General features: G+C 34.7%; 1 protein-coding gene across 2 annotated transcripts in view; it reads right to left on the bottom strand.

Moving 5' to 3' along the window:
* Nucleotides 1-20,406, bottom strand: part of Mhcl (Myosin heavy chain-like) — a 285,346-nt gene that overhangs the window by 172,651 nt on the left and 92,289 nt on the right. The window contains exon 2 of one of the 2 annotated variants that reach the window (XM_076127806.1): nucleotides 12,900-13,966. The exons of the other annotated variant lie outside the window; for it this stretch is intronic. Within the exon in view, the coding sequence (XP_075983921.1) occupies nucleotides 12,900-13,877 (978 nt within the window). The 5' untranslated portion in view covers nucleotides 13,878-13,966. The remainder of the gene's footprint in view (nucleotides 1-12,899; nucleotides 13,967-20,406) is intronic. 2 annotated transcript variants of the gene reach the window in all.

The following is a 20,406-nucleotide window of genomic DNA, read 5'->3' as shown; positions in this document are numbered from 1 at the left end:
CGATTATGTAGTATTCGATTTAATTTACTTATGTTTGCTTGATGTTTTAATTTGGATAAAGGTAGTCGTTCTGAAGATGTAAGGTTTAAAAATGATATGTATTTACCGAAGAATTACTCAAGGCCTAACCCCTTCCAATTTCGGGAGGAGACTCTTGACCAGCAGTGGAACATTAATAGGTTATTATTTTTATCCAATATGTAGATAGTAAATTATGGGAACACTTTGAAACCGACGCATATCACTTCTTCATGATGCACCACAGAAGGCCTATGCGTTTATATAAATCCTTAAAAAGTATAAATAGAAAAAGTTTCTAATCTCCGATACCTTCTAAACTGATTGTAAGAAAAGAAACACCGGCAAAAATCACATTATTTTCCTGTTATGGGAGAAGGAAACTTTATGTAACCGCTAAATTACTATGAGGCTACCCTAGAAATCACACCAGCTTTGCCGTACTACGTTACCGCTCGTAACATTTAAAATATTTGTTATGATGACTCCAACCATATGGTCCATCAAAATAAAGTCCAATCAGCCCTTAGCTCACGTCCAAATAAGGTCCTTCTCATCAATCAAATTCGCCTATAAGCCGACAGTTCTAAGTTATGCAACGATTTATATCATAACTTATATCATGTATGTGTCAGAGACGCCGGCGCACGTGGGCGTGAGAGCTGCAAATGTCATATTTACGGACGATTATCACCGCTTTTGTGATCAGTGTATGACTAATCGAGAATAGAAGCTATTTGATCAGATTTTTTGTTTAGGAATTGTCTATTTTCATATGGATTTGGATCGTATAAAGCGATGAGTCTAGAGACTGTATTTTAAGTAATAGTATGTTTACAGCTTAAGCCAAAATATACTATAATGGAGGTAATATGCATACAGAGTAGAGATCTTAAATCTAAGTTTGTTTACAATTCTCTTTCCCGATTATTTATCAAAGTTTTCCATTTGAAACATAACCTATTTTATGCCTACCTATATTGTATACCTACCAACCTATATTATAACTAATTTTATGGGCAGGCCGCAGGACAACCTCCAGAACAAAGTTTAGTCCCGGTTCACAACTTTTAAGTATCTATCAAATATCTCTGATGGAATTTTTATTATTTTCATACATTTTCTGTCACTTTATTAAGCAGGTAGGTTATCTAGCACCTATTTATAAACTGTCAAACTGGTCTCCTAATATGCTAAAAGATGTTTGCGATAGATCTTATTTTAATTCGATAATACATGTCTTCATTTCACTAAGTTTAAGTCAGTGTTTAAGTACAGCTTTCGTAAAAAACCAACATCGTTTTGTCGCATAGACTAGTTAGTCTAGTTACAGTTCAAACATCACATTCCTCACATCTTCCGTAAACACCCGCCTATCCAGTTTGACAAAGACATCAATACGCGACCAAATATAGGAGTACCACTCGTCAAAGCCGTTTGACATGCAATTATAACTGGCGAGCCCCAACTAGGGGGTCCCGTTCATTCTGCCGGATTCTTTACACCCGATATAGGAGGATGATACCGATCGAATGCTCCATACATCCGATGAATTCCATTGATAGCAAGTGTCCTAGGTGTCGTGATATTTATTAACAGGTGACAGATGCTGGGAGGAGGAATGTTCGCAAGAAGTGTTATCAAAGCGATGTGAAGTACAGCCAATTACATCTTAGCTTTAGTTGCCTTATATGTCGATATAATCTTTGCGAAAATCTAAGATTGTTGAGATAAAATTGCAGTTATTTTATACGGGGATAGACAATTTCCTTGACGATGAACCGGGAACTTGCAAAAACGATTACACGAGTTAGGGCTTGATTCAAGGCTTATGGTATTGGTTAACCTATCCGATAGATAAAGTGACAGCAAATATACGAAAACTATTGTCAATTTTTCATTTGATAAGCAAAATAATTAAGTCTGTTGCATTAAAAAATAAATAAATGTCAAATATGAAGTGTCACCAAATACATGAAAATAAATATCATAATTCCATTGACCATTGTTCATCGTGCCATACAGTGTCAAAATGTATTCCGATGTGCCATACAAATGGCCACAATACTATCAGATAATAAAATGAAATATGGTCAAATACATCTTCACTATAATCAAGATCATTTCACTCTTTCTAATAAACATCACGCTGATCGAAACAGATTGACTTTCGCATCAACACTTACACGAAATGGATGAATCAATCAGAGATGATTGGAGATCACTGTGATTTATTTCATTTGATTGCCTTCAATTTATGTTTAGAGAAATCGTTCGATGACATTGTGTATTATGGAAGTTTATCAAAACTGGTACATCAGATATAACAAGCTTGTTAAGTCTATAGATTTATTTATTTTACAGACTATAATAGTATTTAGGTGATATAAGCAACCAGAAAAAGTAATCTCATATCGATATAGTATGTTTCTATCTCTATCAAATGCGAAAAGAAAGGGCGCAGATTTTTGATTTTTTTGACGTTTCTTAAAGCGGTGAAATGCGTAATTTAACCTTGCTTACATAAAGTGTCACATCGGACCATGCAATTGTAGTAGAAGTATTTTACGATTAAGCTACGTGTATATTTTTAATAGTTCGAGAAATAACTTAACTACAATATACATTCATTCAAACCACAGAAAAATCCTTATTTTAAATTTCGTCTCCTAAGATTTCTTTAAACCCTCAGTAACTTAAACTACACCAGAACTTTTTATTCGAAGCGTTGAAACGTAACGAGTCGGATTGATATAACAAAGTATTAATTACATCCATACAAAGACACCTCCATTAGACCATTTATCATTACAATACATACCTATTAAAAACGTATCGTTTTATTTTACCGTGAAATATAACGCCAGATAATTACCTGCAACAAAAAAGGAAATAATTAAGAAACATGGTCGTTAAAACATTATAAAATAAGAAACTTAGAAGTAGTTGGTGTCAATGAACTTATCACGTCATATCAAATAGGATCTGACTTTAATATAACTCTTTATGTAAAGAAATCGTTCTTCCTTGAGAATATAGTCCATCTTTCGTCATTCGATAAGTTAATCGACATCGGCCGGTAGTTTAAACCAAATCGGTCATTCGATGGGATTGATGATCGATAGATGATTGTGGTACACCCTAATATAAATAACCTAATAAAAGTACCTAAGTTAAATATTAGAGCATTATGTTATATAAGATCTCCGATGCAACCAAATTCAATGGCCTATAGATGCGTCTCATAAACTGAAATAAATGCAACCAAATTTTTACTCAATTCACTAGTTTACTGTTAAACTTTCTTAATAACGACATGTATTTCCAAGTTTATTAAACACAAACATTTCCAATTAGTTCCAAGTCTATCTACCAGCCAATTTACAGTCGATCTCATAAAAGCACGATCTACAATCACTACCATTTAACACCAGCGCCAGTACAAATAACACGAATTTAAATAAACAACTCAATCTAAAATGCTAATTCACGACTTCAATAGTTCACTTTAAAATGTCAATTGACCTGTTATCAAAACTAGAGATATAAAAAATGTTTCGACGATTTGAGTTCATAACCAGTTGCAATCTTCAGTTCGTAAACGATGAGTGATATATCTTTTACACATCTAAAAACATTATATTAGGTCGGGGAAAAGTCTTTTCCGCATTATAGTATGTATGAACTTGTAATAAAATCTTTTCTCTAAACAAAAAAGCTCGATATTTGGGTACCTCACGAGCTCACTGAAAGAAACGTAACGAACCGTGTACTCATTTGTGATTCTTGAAGCCAAAGAGATTTTATTACAAGTTCATACATACTATAATGCGAAAAGACTTTTTCCCCGACCTAATATTGTATGGAATAAATATTATATAACACTAAGATAAAACTGTAATTTCTACACATTTCTACACATTTTTGATAGTTGTGTGTTCCGACGGTTGGCTCATACGTGATTGTTCTTTACCCTTGCTGTACCAAGCAAGTATTTGATATTTAAAATTACTTAATATGAAAAAAGAGCTCTAGCGATATACGAGTCGCTTATAAGTATTCCACTTTATGATAGTGGTAGTTGGTCGTAAATAAGTAATAATAATCTATTTGTATTGCATTTACTTCTACGAGTAAATGCAATACAAATAGACTTACATCCAGACTAAGAAGTGGTCATGATCATCACATATTTTTTTAGCATGTTGAAAATGACTATTTCGTAACAGTGTCAAGGATAGCTACAGTATGAATGTATGTGAGCTTAACTCAAAAGTACCGCGGTGATAACATCAGATCACCCACTTTCGTCAAACATGTCCTATGACGTAACTGAGTGACATACTGTCTAATGTGACAAAATATTGTCTGGGTGTGGATGTTAGGGTGTAACCACACTCATCTGTCGATCATCGATGATAGAGACGAGGGTAGATCTTGCTAAGCCAATGGGCAATGGGTCAATAGATTGTCGATTTAAATCAACCAATGTCATCAATCGACGGTCAGTCGACCAGTGTTATGTCACTCTGTCAAGCTCCGTCTGGATGTTAGTTATCAATAACATTGCACAGAACACTAAAGGCCAGTTTCACTACTTCTAAATGTGTGTATCAAGTGAAATATTGGCCGTATCTTTCACACATTGGATGTTACATATTTTATCTTTTTATTTATTTATTAGGTTAACCAACAATTTTTACACTATATTTACATCTTTAAGAAAAATACGTTCACAAACAGTATAAATTTAAGTGTAACAAATCACTTACAGGCTAACACCGCGTGCAAAAAAAATTTAACATAGATATGACAACGAGTACCGTATCAGACAGGTTATCCCAAACTTATTCGTACATTGGTCGTAACACTGACATGCAAAATTTTTCAGTAGCACACGAGACAAAATAGAAAGTGTGTTATCTTATTTCAATACACTCATTATGTAGGTATTCTTATCAAAGGACACAGAGCGAGTATGCAAAACGTTGCTTACACAATCATTTAGCGCTAAAACAATCGCGTGTTTCGGACACATCACAATTACGACCACTATTTACATATCTTACTTATCATATGTTTTGCAATCATAGCGTTATGTAGGTAGAAGAATGTGGTACTAGCTGAATGACTTTGATTCCTGTATGGATTTGATAGATCATTTAATTTAGTCTTTTGAATTTAGGATTAAAGCTTAACATCTACCGCACGTTAAAATAAGTTTTTTATACATATTCGTCCGCCGCAAATTATCCCTACTAAAGGTAACATTCGGTTCTTAGCGACCGCGACGCGCGACCGCGACCCGCGACCGCGACCGGGTCGCGCGACCCACTGCTTAGTATGGATTTATATGGAGTACTAAACAAATCTAGCGACCGCGACGCGCGACCGGTGGGCGCGGCTAGAGAGCAGAGTGGGTCGCGCGACCCGGTCGCGGTCGCGGGTCGCGGTCGCGCGTCGCGGTCGCTAAGAACCGAATGCTACCTTTAGCTGACTAAAACTGAAAAACTGGTCTTAAGATATACTAAGTAAGAGTAAACTGTCTTTATTTGGCTTAAACTACTTTAAAAAATAATATTACTTTTTTCTAACTAATGTATTTTGCAAAAAATATGACAAGATTGACCACCGCAAAAAATTAATTAACTATCCAATACCTACTACTGAAATCATATCGATGGAATACGACCTTATACCTCCGTTCATTCAATGTAGAGCCTGGAGTTGAAAAAGGGCAAATGGCAAAGGAATCTAAACTTTTCTAGCACGTAATTACAAATGTTTAAATTTACATAACGCAACACAATGCGTGTAGGAGACAAATTATGTATTAATGTTTGACATTACATGCCCTTGAGGCTCCCTTCTAATTGCTCTGGGAACATCTGTCCACGAATTATTTAGGGTATTTGCATTGTTCTTATAACCTTCGCATGCTTGTTTTGGGTACTGCTTTTAAAGGAAATTGGGAGCAATTAAAGGGAGTAAAGTACTTTTTGTTAAAGCGCTGTTTTTGGTTTTAATCCTCATATTATAAATGTGAGGATGGATGAATGTATGTATGTTTGTTACTCTTTCACGTAAAAGTTAATGAACTGATTTTCATGAAATTTGATGCACATATAGTTTATACGCTAGCTATATTGACACATAGGATACCTATTTATTTTTTATCCCAGGAAATCTATTTACGAAGACGAAATCAAAGAATTAATCTAGTATGGTTATAAAATGTACCTTACTGAATGATACCCGCTGCGACTCTGCTCCCATGTATTTCAACTTTGATTTCGTATCTTTAACTATATCTGTGTTAAATTTTATGAAAATACGTCCAGCTTTTTAGTCATAAAAACGTGACAAACGGACAAACATTTTATTATATTAGTAAAGATTACATCGTTTAATATATTACGTAAATAGTCTAAGTCAAAACTACAGAAAAGGAACGCCATTTGATATCTTGAAATAACATATAAAAACTTTACGATTCCAGAGTGTATTAGCGTTGATCATCTAAATATTAGCATTTAACTCTAAATTGTGCCGTGAGAATATAAATAAACGATAGATATATTTGCTTTCTAAGTTCAAGAGCAAATATGGCTAAACGATTCTAAATCGGCTATAAAAATATAATTGGCTAAGTGTGGGCCAACAGTGTTTTCCAAATTATTGACATGCACATTTAATGGAACTGGTTTTTATGTGCTTATGAAGGTAGTAGGAACATGTAAAAGGTAAATTTGTGATTTTAATTTATTTAAAGACGTGTCTAGTCTAGTTAGTATTAAGTTTTCTTTTTTAAGCTCGTGTGTAAGTTATTGTGATTTATTATAACTTGGTGCCTGATCTCTTACGTTTTGATACAAATTTGTTTAAAGGGAAATCAGTGAAGTGCTGTATTAAAAACACTCTTATAATAAGACTTTTACGACACGTGTTACGTACTTTTGCACTATATTAGTGCCAGTGTAATCTGGGACCTATTCTGCTAGATAACGACGAGAAATTTTAAAGTTTTGACTGACATATTTCCCGGTTATAAACACAAGAGTCAAAAAAAATATTGGACCATAAAACCAAAAAATACGAACAATTTCTTAGCCAATAAAATAAACTCCCATTACTGTCCCACAGTTAAGCAAGCGTCCCCTCCCGGAAAGAGGACAGTTAGGTTAAACCAACATCATTAAAATTTAAACTATTAAGTTATGCAGTAAGCAGTCAAAGCTCGTTGGTTTCACAACGGAGTGTAGGAGACGAAATATGCGAGAGATTAACAATGAATCTAAGGTTACGACACCGCCATTGTGTGCTGATACTAATATCGCTGCTGGTTTGATATTAACATAATGTACGGCGCATATGTACGACTAGTCAATTAAAATGTATTTATTAGACCAGCTCCTGCAAGTAATTCGAAAATAGTTTATTATCTCCTGTTACGGAATATATTTTGTTACCTTGCTAAATATAAACCAAATCCGCTTAGAACCTTTGACGAAAAAGACAAAGAAACGGTACCTAAGTTATTTTAAAACGTGTTATGGATTATATTAAAACGTCTCTCGATAAAGGTTTTGTAACTGAAAGAAAGAAGACAGTTATTATTACTGATACTAATTTATCGATGACAACATTGTCATTCATGTAATTAAGTTCTTAGACCTTACTACGACCCATTACTAAATTGCAAAAAAAAACATTATTACAGTTTTATTCAAATTCATGCATTTTATTTCTACAATTATTCAAATTCCATAAAAAAAATATAGCACTAATCTACAAAATTTTAATTAAAAAATCGTCCGACATGTCGCAAGCGTGCGCTAACTCTTATAAAACTTTCGCACGGCATTGATAGATGACCGATTATGAATATTGTAAATATTTATAAACACAATGGCACACTGACAAATCAAATTATGCAGATCATTTATCTAAAGGTATTATTTGAATAGAAAGGTGATTTATTCACTCACAAGATAAAACTTTTGTCCACGAGATATTTCGAAAAGATTATTGATTGAGACATTTAAACAGTTCTCTAAAATAATAAAAATCTATGGTCTCAGATTGCCATCGTTCGTTATAATTTCAGAAATTGTTTGGCAGTATGTAAGCTAATTATTGCAAGACATTTCATTACATTAGGACCGTCTAAAAGAGGTTCCGTTTCTTTTTGTAACTAAATTCTAGGAAGATGAAAAAATTCTGGTTTTCTTAAAGTAGGTAAGCAAGATGTAGAAGCATTTTTTCATACTATAGAAATTATAGTAACATTTGACTACATAAGAAACCAGTATTATCTTCTGTAAAACCACAACTTACCATCAATATTCACGTCCAGTATAATAACTAGTATACTTTTTGCTCAACAGACCTGAAAATTTTACTTGATTTCAGTCTCACCAATATAAAGAAATGAAGTCCTAACGTCTCCTAAGAAATACATAGCTACTAGCTGACCCGCAAACGTTGTTTTGCCATAAAAATTTAATATAAAAACATTGTCCAGCGGACAAAATTGTAAATCTAAACTATTCTCAGATCCCCTCGAACACACACAAAAAAAAATATCAAAATCGGTACAGTCGTTTAAGAGAAGTTCAGTGACATACACACTTACAGAAGAATTATATATACATAGCTATTAAGGTGCCAATTACGTTATGTAGTAAACAGTTCTAGGTATTCATTGCAAACATACATAGAAATCTCATCAGTAGCAGAATCGTGACCGACATATATACAACAAGTACGTAAGTTTGTACGTATAGTGCATTATTATCAAGCTTTTTGTCGGTACAATGTTCGAAGATAACTTAGTATTCTTGTAGTTGAACATTAAATAATGATTACATCATGTCAATGTGTAAATAGAACTTGTAGGTATAACGTTACTTAGTATGTTATAATAAGCATCGTGGATGTTCAAAATAATTTAAAAATCTTTAGATTTCTAAGCTCCCATTAAGAGACAGCAAGCAACCGAAAGGTCTGGAAGTGCACAGGAAAGGCCATTGCCCCACAGAGTGTCATGAGGAGGTTTAATCGAAAGAAACATCGGGTTTGAAGCTAAATCGTACCAGTGAAATAAAATTTCGAATTAATTAAACATCATTTAATTTGCTGGTCAAAAATTCTGTGATACAACGCAGTTCTGTCACAGCAAAATATTATTATTAAATACGCCAATAGGTATTATATGACCTAAGAGTACAAAAGTTAATCCACAAACAATATTCGACCTTCATAGAAAATCGCATCATCGGCATTAATTTGTCGATGCGGAACTTGCTGATTAACTAAGAATTTATACTAACAAGCAATATTTGAATAAACACATAATTGTAGTATATTATGAACGAGCTAGTTATTAAAACATAATAACAATTACGTCATTGATTAAAAGCTTAGGGAAGAATACGGTACTGTTCAAGGTGGATTCTGCGTAAAATTTTGTTTAGTAGGCGAAATTAGACATAGCTAGACATTGTATAAAACGAAGCTTTAGTAGAGTTTATATGTTGTATTCATCGAATTTGTGTGTTATCAATTAAAATCATTTAAACTTTTGAGGGCTTTAATTAGACTTTTTTGGCTTGAACAACTCTCATAGGTCTACAAGAAACACAAAAATAATAAAACAGGAACTTAACCTTATTTTATTTAGCCCACGTTAATGTCTTGATTGAATGAACAAATAAGGATCTCTGAAAAGACCTTTCTAAGAAATAAAAAACAGTTCTTATCGCCATTTAAATTGAAAGTATTGTCCCTATTTCATATACTTAGTTAAGGTAAAATTGTCGTAAAATTGGTTCTAAAAGAGGAACAGTCCTAAAATCTTCTAAATCAAACCCGAGTTCACATGAGCGAACCTCCCTCACAATCAATAAATCAAATCGCTCTACTACCGTCCCGTACCCACGCTACGCTGACAGCACGACTGATCTGCAATTCATTTGTATATCATTTGTATTGTATTTGTATTCGCTCGTGCACCCCGCCTTATGTAAGCCTTGGAACACATCAGTGTTATTTGCATTGACAGTCATTGTTTGTACTAGGATGCAAAATTGCAAACGTTATGGATCGTATTCCGGGAAACTGGTTTGCTGGTCTAATTTATACTAAGGGAGCAATGACTTTTCTCTGTATATGTTTACATCTTAAATACACATATATATCTTATATACACATTTATTTAAGCTGCCAAAAGGCTTTTAATTTGACAACAGGAGACAGGAGACAACTCTAAAATCAAGAAGATATCCTTTTGTAGAACAACCACACTAAGATTGCTTAACTTATTGATCGCTCACCGACTGACTGATGAGCATAACTGACCCTTTAGCTATATCCTTATTTATTACATAATATCAACTCCGTTTTAAGCCAACCTTTCATTCAGTAGACTCTTCAAAAATCAAAACTTTCTTCGCATCAAATTCACTATTATATCTGACCATATCGCTGGCCCGTGATTACCGATCGCTTTCGTTTTCCGATCACGAGCAGCAATGTACAGCGGTAACGGGAAGATGCCGCAGGCGACACGATGTACGTGAAACACGAATGTGATTTACTTCTCATCTGTTATGAGCGCCTGGTACTTATGAGTTACATTTGATATGGGAGTAAGAGAAAATTTGTGACGTTTATGACAAGTTGTGGGATCATTTCTGCTAGATTGAGATAATATTGTGTTCTGATAATTCATTGTGTTTGGTTTGAAAGTCTTAGTTGGTCTGTACATTTTGATTGAGCGGTAAATTCTGCAGTATTTCTTTTTTCTGATACAACACTTTAATTATAACAGAAACTCTCTGAAATGCAACGTACTTGATTACTGTAAATACTGACAAATAACAACTGGACAGCAAACAAAAATAAGCAGGTAATTAGTAGCATCACATTATACTAAAAAATCATACGAATTTTTAATTCGTTTCATGATCCCGTGGGATCATATATCAACTATTCTAGCTAAAACATTAGCAGACCATTTCTAAAAACAAACTCAAAACTCGATAACATCGTATCTTTCTTATCAACGGAACCAGATTTATCTTTTATTTTGGCAAATATGTGAGACCTTAACTGTGTCATCTCGGCGCAAACAGACATGTTTGTTCCACTGAGATAAGATTATGAGCACTCTAACTCTTTCAATAAGTGTATAGTTAGCTGAATCTGTATGTACTCTGGTTTAGTTTATCGCTTCTTCCTGATATCGTGCTGTTTTAGACAAAACACGGGCTATAACTATGATGGGTCAGAAAAACCTGTATTATGCTATCGAATGTCAAAACTCTTGATTATACTAAATAACAGAAGCTAAACTGAAATCGAGAGAAATATTTGACAATCTAAAAATGCATTATTCTTTGTAAGATATACGATATGAATAAAACAAATTAAATCCTAAGGTTTTTGAAGTCTGTTACAAACGTATTTTGTGTTTTAGGAAAATTCACTTTCTGTATCATTGACTACCATAAGTGTAGGCATTTGACCTACATTAATAAATGATTTGATTTTATGTTATTTAAACAATAATATAATCTGAACCTATTTAGTATCACTTTTCAACGAGGATAAAAGCCTGTCTGAAGTAAAAACCTCGCTACTCAAGAAGACGTCCTGCTCAAACATCAATGTTAAATAAATCTTAGTTGCTTCTACAAGGCGTTTTGCAATTGCCAAAAACCTTGACGATTATCGAAGAGCTAATTAAAATTCCGATCACGTTGGACCTACAAACGTGTGTATTGAGGTGACAAATGGACAACAGGTTGGATTATTTGATTATTTATACTATATTTAAGACCAGTCTGATAGAATTAAAACCAATAAAGATTACACTTCACCGAGGTAAAGTAAAAATTTAGTCAAATTAAATATTTTTGTTGAACAAGAGGAAGGACTGGTGTCATAATTACGCTGGTAAGTGCTTAGAAAATGAGGTGTTGTTATTGAATTATTGACACTTAACAAAGCAACTCGTAACTTAGGGTCTACTTTACTGCACTTTCGCTTTGCTAGGTTTAGGAAAATAACTCTTAATGATATTCTAAGCTCTGTACCTAGGCCTTGCTCTCATGTTGCTTTAGCTATTGGAGATATACCTACTTGCATAAGATAGATACTCAACAACTGCAGTAAGACCTGACAAACTTTTACATACATACATGATGATTGAAATTACCTCCAAGGATAACGAAGGTGTACCAACATCCAAAATAGTGCAATTACACGTAACAAAATAACCACACACACCGAAATACCGTCCAGAGCTGGCATTACAGCGTCGTGACGGCTCCTTCGGTAATGAGCCGGTCGTGCTATCGATCACCTGCCAAATAAGTGAGTTATCAAAGTGCGGGCCGCGCCGCGGGCTCATGATTGACGTTGACTTCGCTCGCGTGAGCCCTGACTCCCAGTTAGGATGTATGTAGGTGATTTACATCAAGAAAGAAGAAAGTTGAGATCGTATTTGTAAGCGAATTTGAATCTAATTTTCGAAATGGTTGCGTCAATAAGCTTACGTAAAGCTTACAAATCCTATCGTTTTCTAAGGAATACTCATATTCTTTAAGTAAACGTTGGTTAAGGCTCCTAAAAAGTTTATATTAGTTAGTAACATACTTGATAGATATAAGCAAAAAATAAACCGTTTGTAATGGAAATATACTAGAGTGCACACTGCACTCATGAGTCAGAATGATTGCATAAGTTATTTAAGACCTCAATGCCTTTAACTTAATCATAAAAAACCTTTTAAATACCCTGGTAATACAACTACGTTTAAATTTGCAAGATCCTGATTTCAAATATTTTGTGTATAAGAATTTTTTATATCTACTTACCATATATGGAGGTGGCTCCGGTTGAGTAGACATCTCGGTCCAAGGCCTAAGCAAGGCCCGTTCAGCATCAGCTCCGACTGCAGCAAAACTGACACCATATCTCCTCCAAAGCGAGAGCTCATACAACTTCCTCCAAGGTATACCATCATTCTTTGTCGTCTTCTTCCTAATACTTCCTCTGAATGAAGGACTCCTCACAAATGGTTCTGCTGGAATCCCATTTTTGCTAGCAACCCTCCATGGAGGCTTAGTCCCATTGGTCTTTCCATTGCTAACGGTGCTGCTCGAAGACCTTTGCCGTTGCAAACCAGGTTTATTCTGCGTCGGAGTTTTCCTCTTTTCATCAAACAAGACAGCGTTTGCCAGTTCCTCGTCATTATTGGAACCATCTGATTTCACTTCTTCTATAGTAACAACACCAGATTTCCGCTCCCTATAGCTGCCTCGTAAAGGTGTTCTGCTAAATGGTTGTTTAGCTTTTTCACCGTCTACTTCGTCCTGCATAGCAGATATAACGCTGTCGTCAGCGTATCTCATTCGCGCGGTTTTCATCAATGAAGCTTTGGTACACTGTGCGAATAAACGCTCGCACGGATCTGTCGATTTGTTTTGGTCTGGGCGGGACTTGAACGTGTTCTCAGAATCAGTATCACTGTGCCCCTCGTACGAGCTAGTACTGTTACTGAAGCTTTTGGTAAACATACCGTCATTATTTTTGGCGTTATTGTGACTGTTTTTGTCGCATTCTTTGATTTCAATAATACATTCGTTGCGGAAGGATTTCCGAGACTGTAGACTGGTGTTCGAGTCGGATTTAGCAAGAGGATTGTGTTTGTGGTCAGCGCATCCGTTAGCGTGGGCTTTACCGGTGCAATGTTTATGGATTTTTGCCAATGCGGCCAATGTTTTGTTCCCGTTAGGGGACACTTCGTCGCCGCAGCGCAGCGACTGCTCGAAGGACCCTTGCACGTGGAACATTTTTCACTGATTGTTGAACAGTCTCACTAAATCCACGCTTGACATTTTAAAGGGTCAGAGTTCCGTAGATAGGATCATATCGAATGTCACTGCACAATGAGAGCATTTACTGGAGTTATGGATTTTACGGTGCAGATTGGCGCGATAAAGTCGCTCGAGTAGTATATCATAGAGCGTGATCATAACAAATCGTGAGTATGGAGCCGTGTTTGGCGCTAAATCTAACAAATGTACTAACAAAAGAAGTTTTACCGCTTTGACATTTATGACAGAAGTTGCTTTTGTGCATATCTGGGGCAAAAGATAAGTTTGTTTCGTTCACCTTTGGTTTGTCCGATTCAATTGTGTATTATCGGTTTTGAAACCTTTAAACCGTCGTAAAGTAAAACTACATGAGAAATATGACGTTCTTTGGTAAAGAACAGACGCAAATTGGCTTCTGTATGAGTTATCTTAAGAAGAAAGTGCCGCCTTGACATCACAATTAGTAAGAGCAGAATCAATGCAGTACATCAGTTCACAGCCCTACAAGTTTGACGTGACCCACAGATAATGCACATGCTATTATTACACGCCGCACACGCATTCAGCCGACTACTCGCAAATTGTCAGGCAATTAGCTAAGTACTACACTTATAGCAAATATAATGTAGGTATATTTCATAACTGGTTTCAATTCTTAGTTCAACTACTATAATTTTCACCTAACAGAAAATACCTCCTAGTTAGAGAATCGTTCACGAATGTTTTTTGCTCACGCCGACAAAATTACACGAAGAAACGGTTGTAATATATAGATTTCTATTATTTTAAGCTTAAATTACGCCTGTGTTTATGGCTATAAGGGATTTAAAATATACCACTAATGTAGTTAACATACAGGGTACTATTTACTAAGTACGGACGAAATAGCGTAGAAGCAAATATGAGATATACTCTTATTCACGGTTAGGCGAATTCGCGGGACAAGCTTTAGTTCTTAATGGACTATCCCATGGGCATCTAAACCAGAATAATTTCTAGACGATCTACAATTAGTTAACATATTAAATACCTTAAAATGTATGTGAAACAATAACACACAGAACAGAGAACGCTTCTCAAATGTGTCCCTTAACTAAAACTCAATAAATATCAAATATTACTTAACAACACGACTTAGCAATGGTACCTACTAGTCTAAACAACTGCAACATTATCATAAACACACGCTCGTGGGTGTGGCAGACACCTCTCAACAGTATTATTTCGGACATATAAAGATCTGTACACACTATCTTTACGGTTTAAAGTCGCACACAATGTTAGTATTATTGAATTGTTATAAACAATTTTCGAACTGTTCTCAGAACAGCTGTTTTTTGTCTGTAAAGGGCCATAAAGCCTAGTGATTGTTAAATTAAGTAACCCTTAGCCTAACAAAGAAGTAACCTAAATGATGTGAATATAACCCGTTTTAACATATCGACGGTGGAAATCTAAATTGGCGTAAGGGACATTTTGCGAAAATCCGTTTTTAATGTAGTTCGATGCAGTTTTTTTTTCTCTATCCACTGATATATTAAAAAAAATTCTATCATTTTTATTTACATTTAAAGATTTTAGCAAAACCGCGTAAGTGACAGTTATTTTTAATAAATCCTCAAAAGTGATGTAACGGGCAACATTTCATTAATTATATGTTCGTAAGTGCACTTTTTTACTTTTCGCAGGTAAATAAATAAAGACTGTTGATTTTCATAATAATTTAAGACTTTTATTCTGTTGCAACGTACCTAACCCTAAAATACGTTAAATTATATAAAAATATTTTATATTTCCATAAATTAGCTCTCCTAATGTAAATTCTGTAAATAAACAATAAATTTTAGCAATTAGAGTGATTTTTAGTCACTTTTCCATGTAGTTACGATAAATTTTACTATGTTACTGTAAAGAACGCGTCCCTTACGGCTGAAACACAGATATTTATTAAAACTTGAATTATGGTAAAACGTTGTAAAGAGCGCTTGTCAGTATTTTCATGGACGTAAGATACTTCAACTTCGTAATTAAGCAAGCTAGCTAAAAGCTACTACGAAATAGGGTTTAGAAAACCAAATCGAACACTCTTTACTGCGTCCTTATATGTTAAAAATTGAAAAAGTTACAAAGGTTTAAGTGGCGAAAACGTTTTTTGCTTCTCCTGAAAAGTAGGGTTTTGTCCCTTACGTCAATTTAGATTTCCACCGTCGATATAATTTGCTCAATCAACTAGTTGGTAGTTCACCAACAAATCTTTGCCACTGGAGATGGTATAGCCTCTTGTTTTCTCATACCGTAGGTAGTGTATTAAAATCTTAATGCCATCAAAAACATTCTGTAAAGACCTCAAGTCTCGCCGTAAAAAGTTGTGAGATCTATATAATACCAAGTCGATTAATCTATTTAGTCTCTACTTAAAGGACCTTCCGTCTTAAGTTATTACGTATGTCATTATCATGCCAATTTAAAAAAAATACCTTTAAAACAAATAGACCGACCTGGCCATCGCATGATTTGATTATTAGTATGTATCACACTACACAGCACGACAAGAAGTTAATGCTCCTGAAATGTTAATGGCGAATTTGTGTTTTCTTGCGATGACCAAGTCGATCTATTTGTTTTAAAGGTATTTTTTTTAAATTGGCATGATAATGACATACGTAATAACTTAAGACGGAAGGTCCTTTAAGTAGAGACTAAATAGATTAATCGACTTGGTATTATATAGATCTCACAACTTTTTACGGCGAGACTTGAGGTCTTTACAGAATGTTTTTGATGGCATCTCACTTCTTTTTGTAGAGCGAACATAAGTCCAATTCGTATGGAAAGACGTTTTTTTTTTCATAATTCAACATATTTTCCTATGGGAATGTTGTTCAGTTTCATGGGCTAAACACCCTTACCCACCCTATACCCCCTCCCGTTATGCCTCATATAGTAGGTACCTATTTACACCTATTTATTTTATTTTCTACAGAAATAATAATTTAATTCATTAACTGCAAATGTAACCTTGTAATCTTATACATTTATATGGGATTACAAAGTTATTGTTGCAGTTGGTGTATTTTGAAAACTGGACCGAAATTAGAAAATATTTAATTTTTCCCATGATTAAGACACTAAACGCTATTTGTATTCTAAATTTTAAGCTTCTAAGTCTGCTAGAAGTACCTTAGACTTTTGATGATCGGTGAGTCAGTGAGTCAGTGAGTCAGTGAATCAGTGAGTGACAAAATTCAAAATTTTAACAAGTTGTAATTCTTAAACTACTGGTTCAAATTGACTGAAATTTTAAATATACCGTGTTTGTACAATGACTGATTAGCTGCTGAAAATCCAGGCTTCTTGTTTTATCCACAACGAAATTATAGGGGTGTCAAAAATAGCCCGAATTGCTTCGAGAAAAGGATGTTACGGCCGTGCCGCTTTTTTTTGCTCGACTTGCGGGGGCACTTCCGTGCCCCCAGATAAACGAGAAAGTAAAGGATTTATATACACGATTAAACAACGATAATATCGAGGCCAGTATAATAAATAATATGTAGTTTTATGAAATTAGTCACTTAGTATTGAAACAGCTGTTAAATGTTACGAAAGTGTAGTGAAGGGAATTTAATGTTTTGAAGACTCTATTGAGAAATTAGTTATAAATACTAATATAAATGCTAATACTAATATTAATATAAGCCCAACCCGCAATTGGCCAGTGGTGGACTCGAGGCCTAACCCTACCCTCATTACGGGAGACCCTTGCCCAGCAGTGGGACAGTAATGGGTTAAATTTATTAATATTATAAAGAGCTTTACACTCTTCTCTAAAATTAACTGAAAGCCTGATTACTTTTAACCTCAAAGTCAAAGTTAGCATTAAAATCCTTTGTGTATTGAAATATTTTTTGTTTTGTTCAAGTTTTAAAATTTTGTATAAAAATGTCCTTAATGGTGAACCAAAAGTGGGCAGATTATTCCTTTTTCGACACAAAGCTGCCGTTGGCTCTTTTAACGTCCAAGTGGTTTTTAATGGGTTTTTAATTTATACCTACAACCTTTTTATTGAACCTTTTTGGTATTTACCCAGATTTACTTTGTAAAACATGGCTCGGTTCAGTCTTAAGTTAACTGAAGTTTTTCGGCGCAACCCTTTGATTTAACATATAACTGGCATAATTAACAACTAGGCTTACTTTTACATACTCTTAAAGTACAGAGAGGTCACCCATCTATGGACTAGCCACATTAAAGGTTGCTTACCTCACTCAACAATTATCGACCTAAAAAACGATGCTAAATGTTTACTAAAAATCTCTTGTTATATAGGTACATACAAACATAATAATATCACGGCTGTTATACCCATCGTTTCGCAATTAGCAATGTTAGTTCCATGTAATAAGGAGTGACCCTAATATACCGGGCACGCCTCCAGACTACTATTGTGAATAATCTAATACAAATAAGAAAAAGACCAATATCACTTTGTACTACCTGGGAATCGAACCCGATACCATATGGCCAGCAGTCAGGTACACATCCGACCGCACAACAGAGGCTGTCAAATCTCTTGTTTTGAGTTAAAAGCTATACAGAAAAAAAAAAACTCTTTTAATTCAATTCTCATCTTTCATTGTATCGTAAAAGCAGAAACATAATATGTTGCATCAATAAAACGATTCTCGTATAAACATTTTGTCTCCGGCCTACGCGTGATGACGTAACGAAGGTGTAAACTTCTATGCAATCAAGTCGTTCCTATCTATACGAATATTATAAAGCTGAAGAGTTTGTTTGTTTGAACGCGCTAACCTCAGGAACTACTGGTCCGATTTGAAAAATTATTTTACTGTTGAATAGCCTATTTATTAAGGAAGGCTATCTAATAATATCGTCACACTACAACCAGAAGGAGCAGAGTACCAGTAAAAAATGTTTAAAACGAGGAAAATTATGACCTATTCTCTCTTAAGTGACGCAAGCAAAGTTGCGCGGGTCAGCTAGTTTTCTTAGAAAGTGTTGTGTGAACTTATAAGGTACTGGGTTTAGTTCCCGGGTTGAAGAGTTAATATGATGATTACTAAACTGATGAGTCGACTGAGTTTTGAATTAAAATCTTGAATTATTAAAGATTTTATAAACATATTTAACACACCCAGGACAGTATTAGGAATATCTATTTATGGGAATCAAACTAGCTGCCTTTTCTACATAATCGAAAGGGCCATGAAGTAATTTGCGGGATTGTTATCGTGTGGTTAGTGGTCAGCCTAGTGTCAAAGTTTTTCAAGCCGCTCGAAATCCCTTGGGGTGGTTTAACAACTGTTATCTAGGTAGAAAACAACCGCAACCGACATTTTACGCGCTTTCCGAACGGTGACGCATTATTCAAATAGCGTAGCGTAGCGTTTATTAGAACGCAAAATCCATACTTTACTATATTCGAAGACTTATGTAAATTGTTGTGTATGAGTAATCCCGGGGAAGGCTATTATAGAGATATATGTATATTTAAAAAATACATCAAGCTAGTTTGTTTATAATTTCATAGAAAGTAAAAGTCCCAAAGCACGTATTGTGTTAGCGGGACTTTTCGATTGTTGATAAATATTATTGCAAGCTCCGAGTGACTAAAGCCACCCACTAGGCAAAACTTGTTTTAATGTCATTTAAAAATGATGTGGGTAGTCGTATTGTTTGTATTCTTGTATCGTATTGTTCGCTTTTTGCTTTGTTTTGAAGGAACTTTCTAGAAAACAGGGAATTCATTTAAAATTTTAGTTTCGTTTACCCCGAACTAAAAGTTGTAAATACGGGTCTACCTCGGTTCTTTAATCAAAAATGAAAGCATTAACCTTTCGTTTTGGCACAAAATTACCGGGGATCGAGACCGGTGGAGGAATTTGTGGGAGGCCTTTACCCAACAAAGGCTTTAAAATCCTATTCCTAGGCTGTGTCATACGGACAGTTGGTCTTAAACAAGGCATTTTATTTATTGATAAACTATTTTCCGTTAACAGTCACAATATTTCAACCCACACAAAAAAACTGCAAACTAATTGAAATTAGCAAGAAAAGGCTAACCAAAAAACTCTTAATCATTGAAGGCGGAACACGTCACTTGATAATCTTCAGGGAAAATAAAAGTAAAGGTAATTCACTATCTAAAATCAATATTTGTTCAAGTGGCTCCACCTCACCGTGGGAACGAAGTCCACTTTCGTTTTTTATCAGTTCTGCGTATGTTAGATATTTGTGTGTCTTTTCCATCATATATTATGCAAAAACTGTTACACTGATTGTATAGGATTGTTCATTAAGTTCATTAATGGATAAGCTTTTTCGAAGAGGTGAAGAGAACAATTCTGTACCAGCCTTTTGGCGTCATTAGTACTTGGTAGGGGATATAATAAAAACATGTTTTACTTCTGTATTGCTGTTACTGGTACGAAATGTTCCTATGAAAACAGAAATCCTCAGGAAATATGTCATCTTCTAAATATTG

This window comes from Anticarsia gemmatalis, chromosome 20 (assembly GCF_050436995.1).
Source record: "Anticarsia gemmatalis isolate Benzon Research Colony breed Stoneville strain chromosome 20, ilAntGemm2 primary, whole genome shotgun sequence".
NCBI classification, from domain to species: domain Eukaryota; kingdom Metazoa; phylum Arthropoda; class Insecta; order Lepidoptera; family Erebidae; genus Anticarsia; species Anticarsia gemmatalis.
The sequence above is the reverse complement of the archived record's forward strand: the minus strand, read 5'-3'. Positions and strand labels throughout refer to the sequence as shown.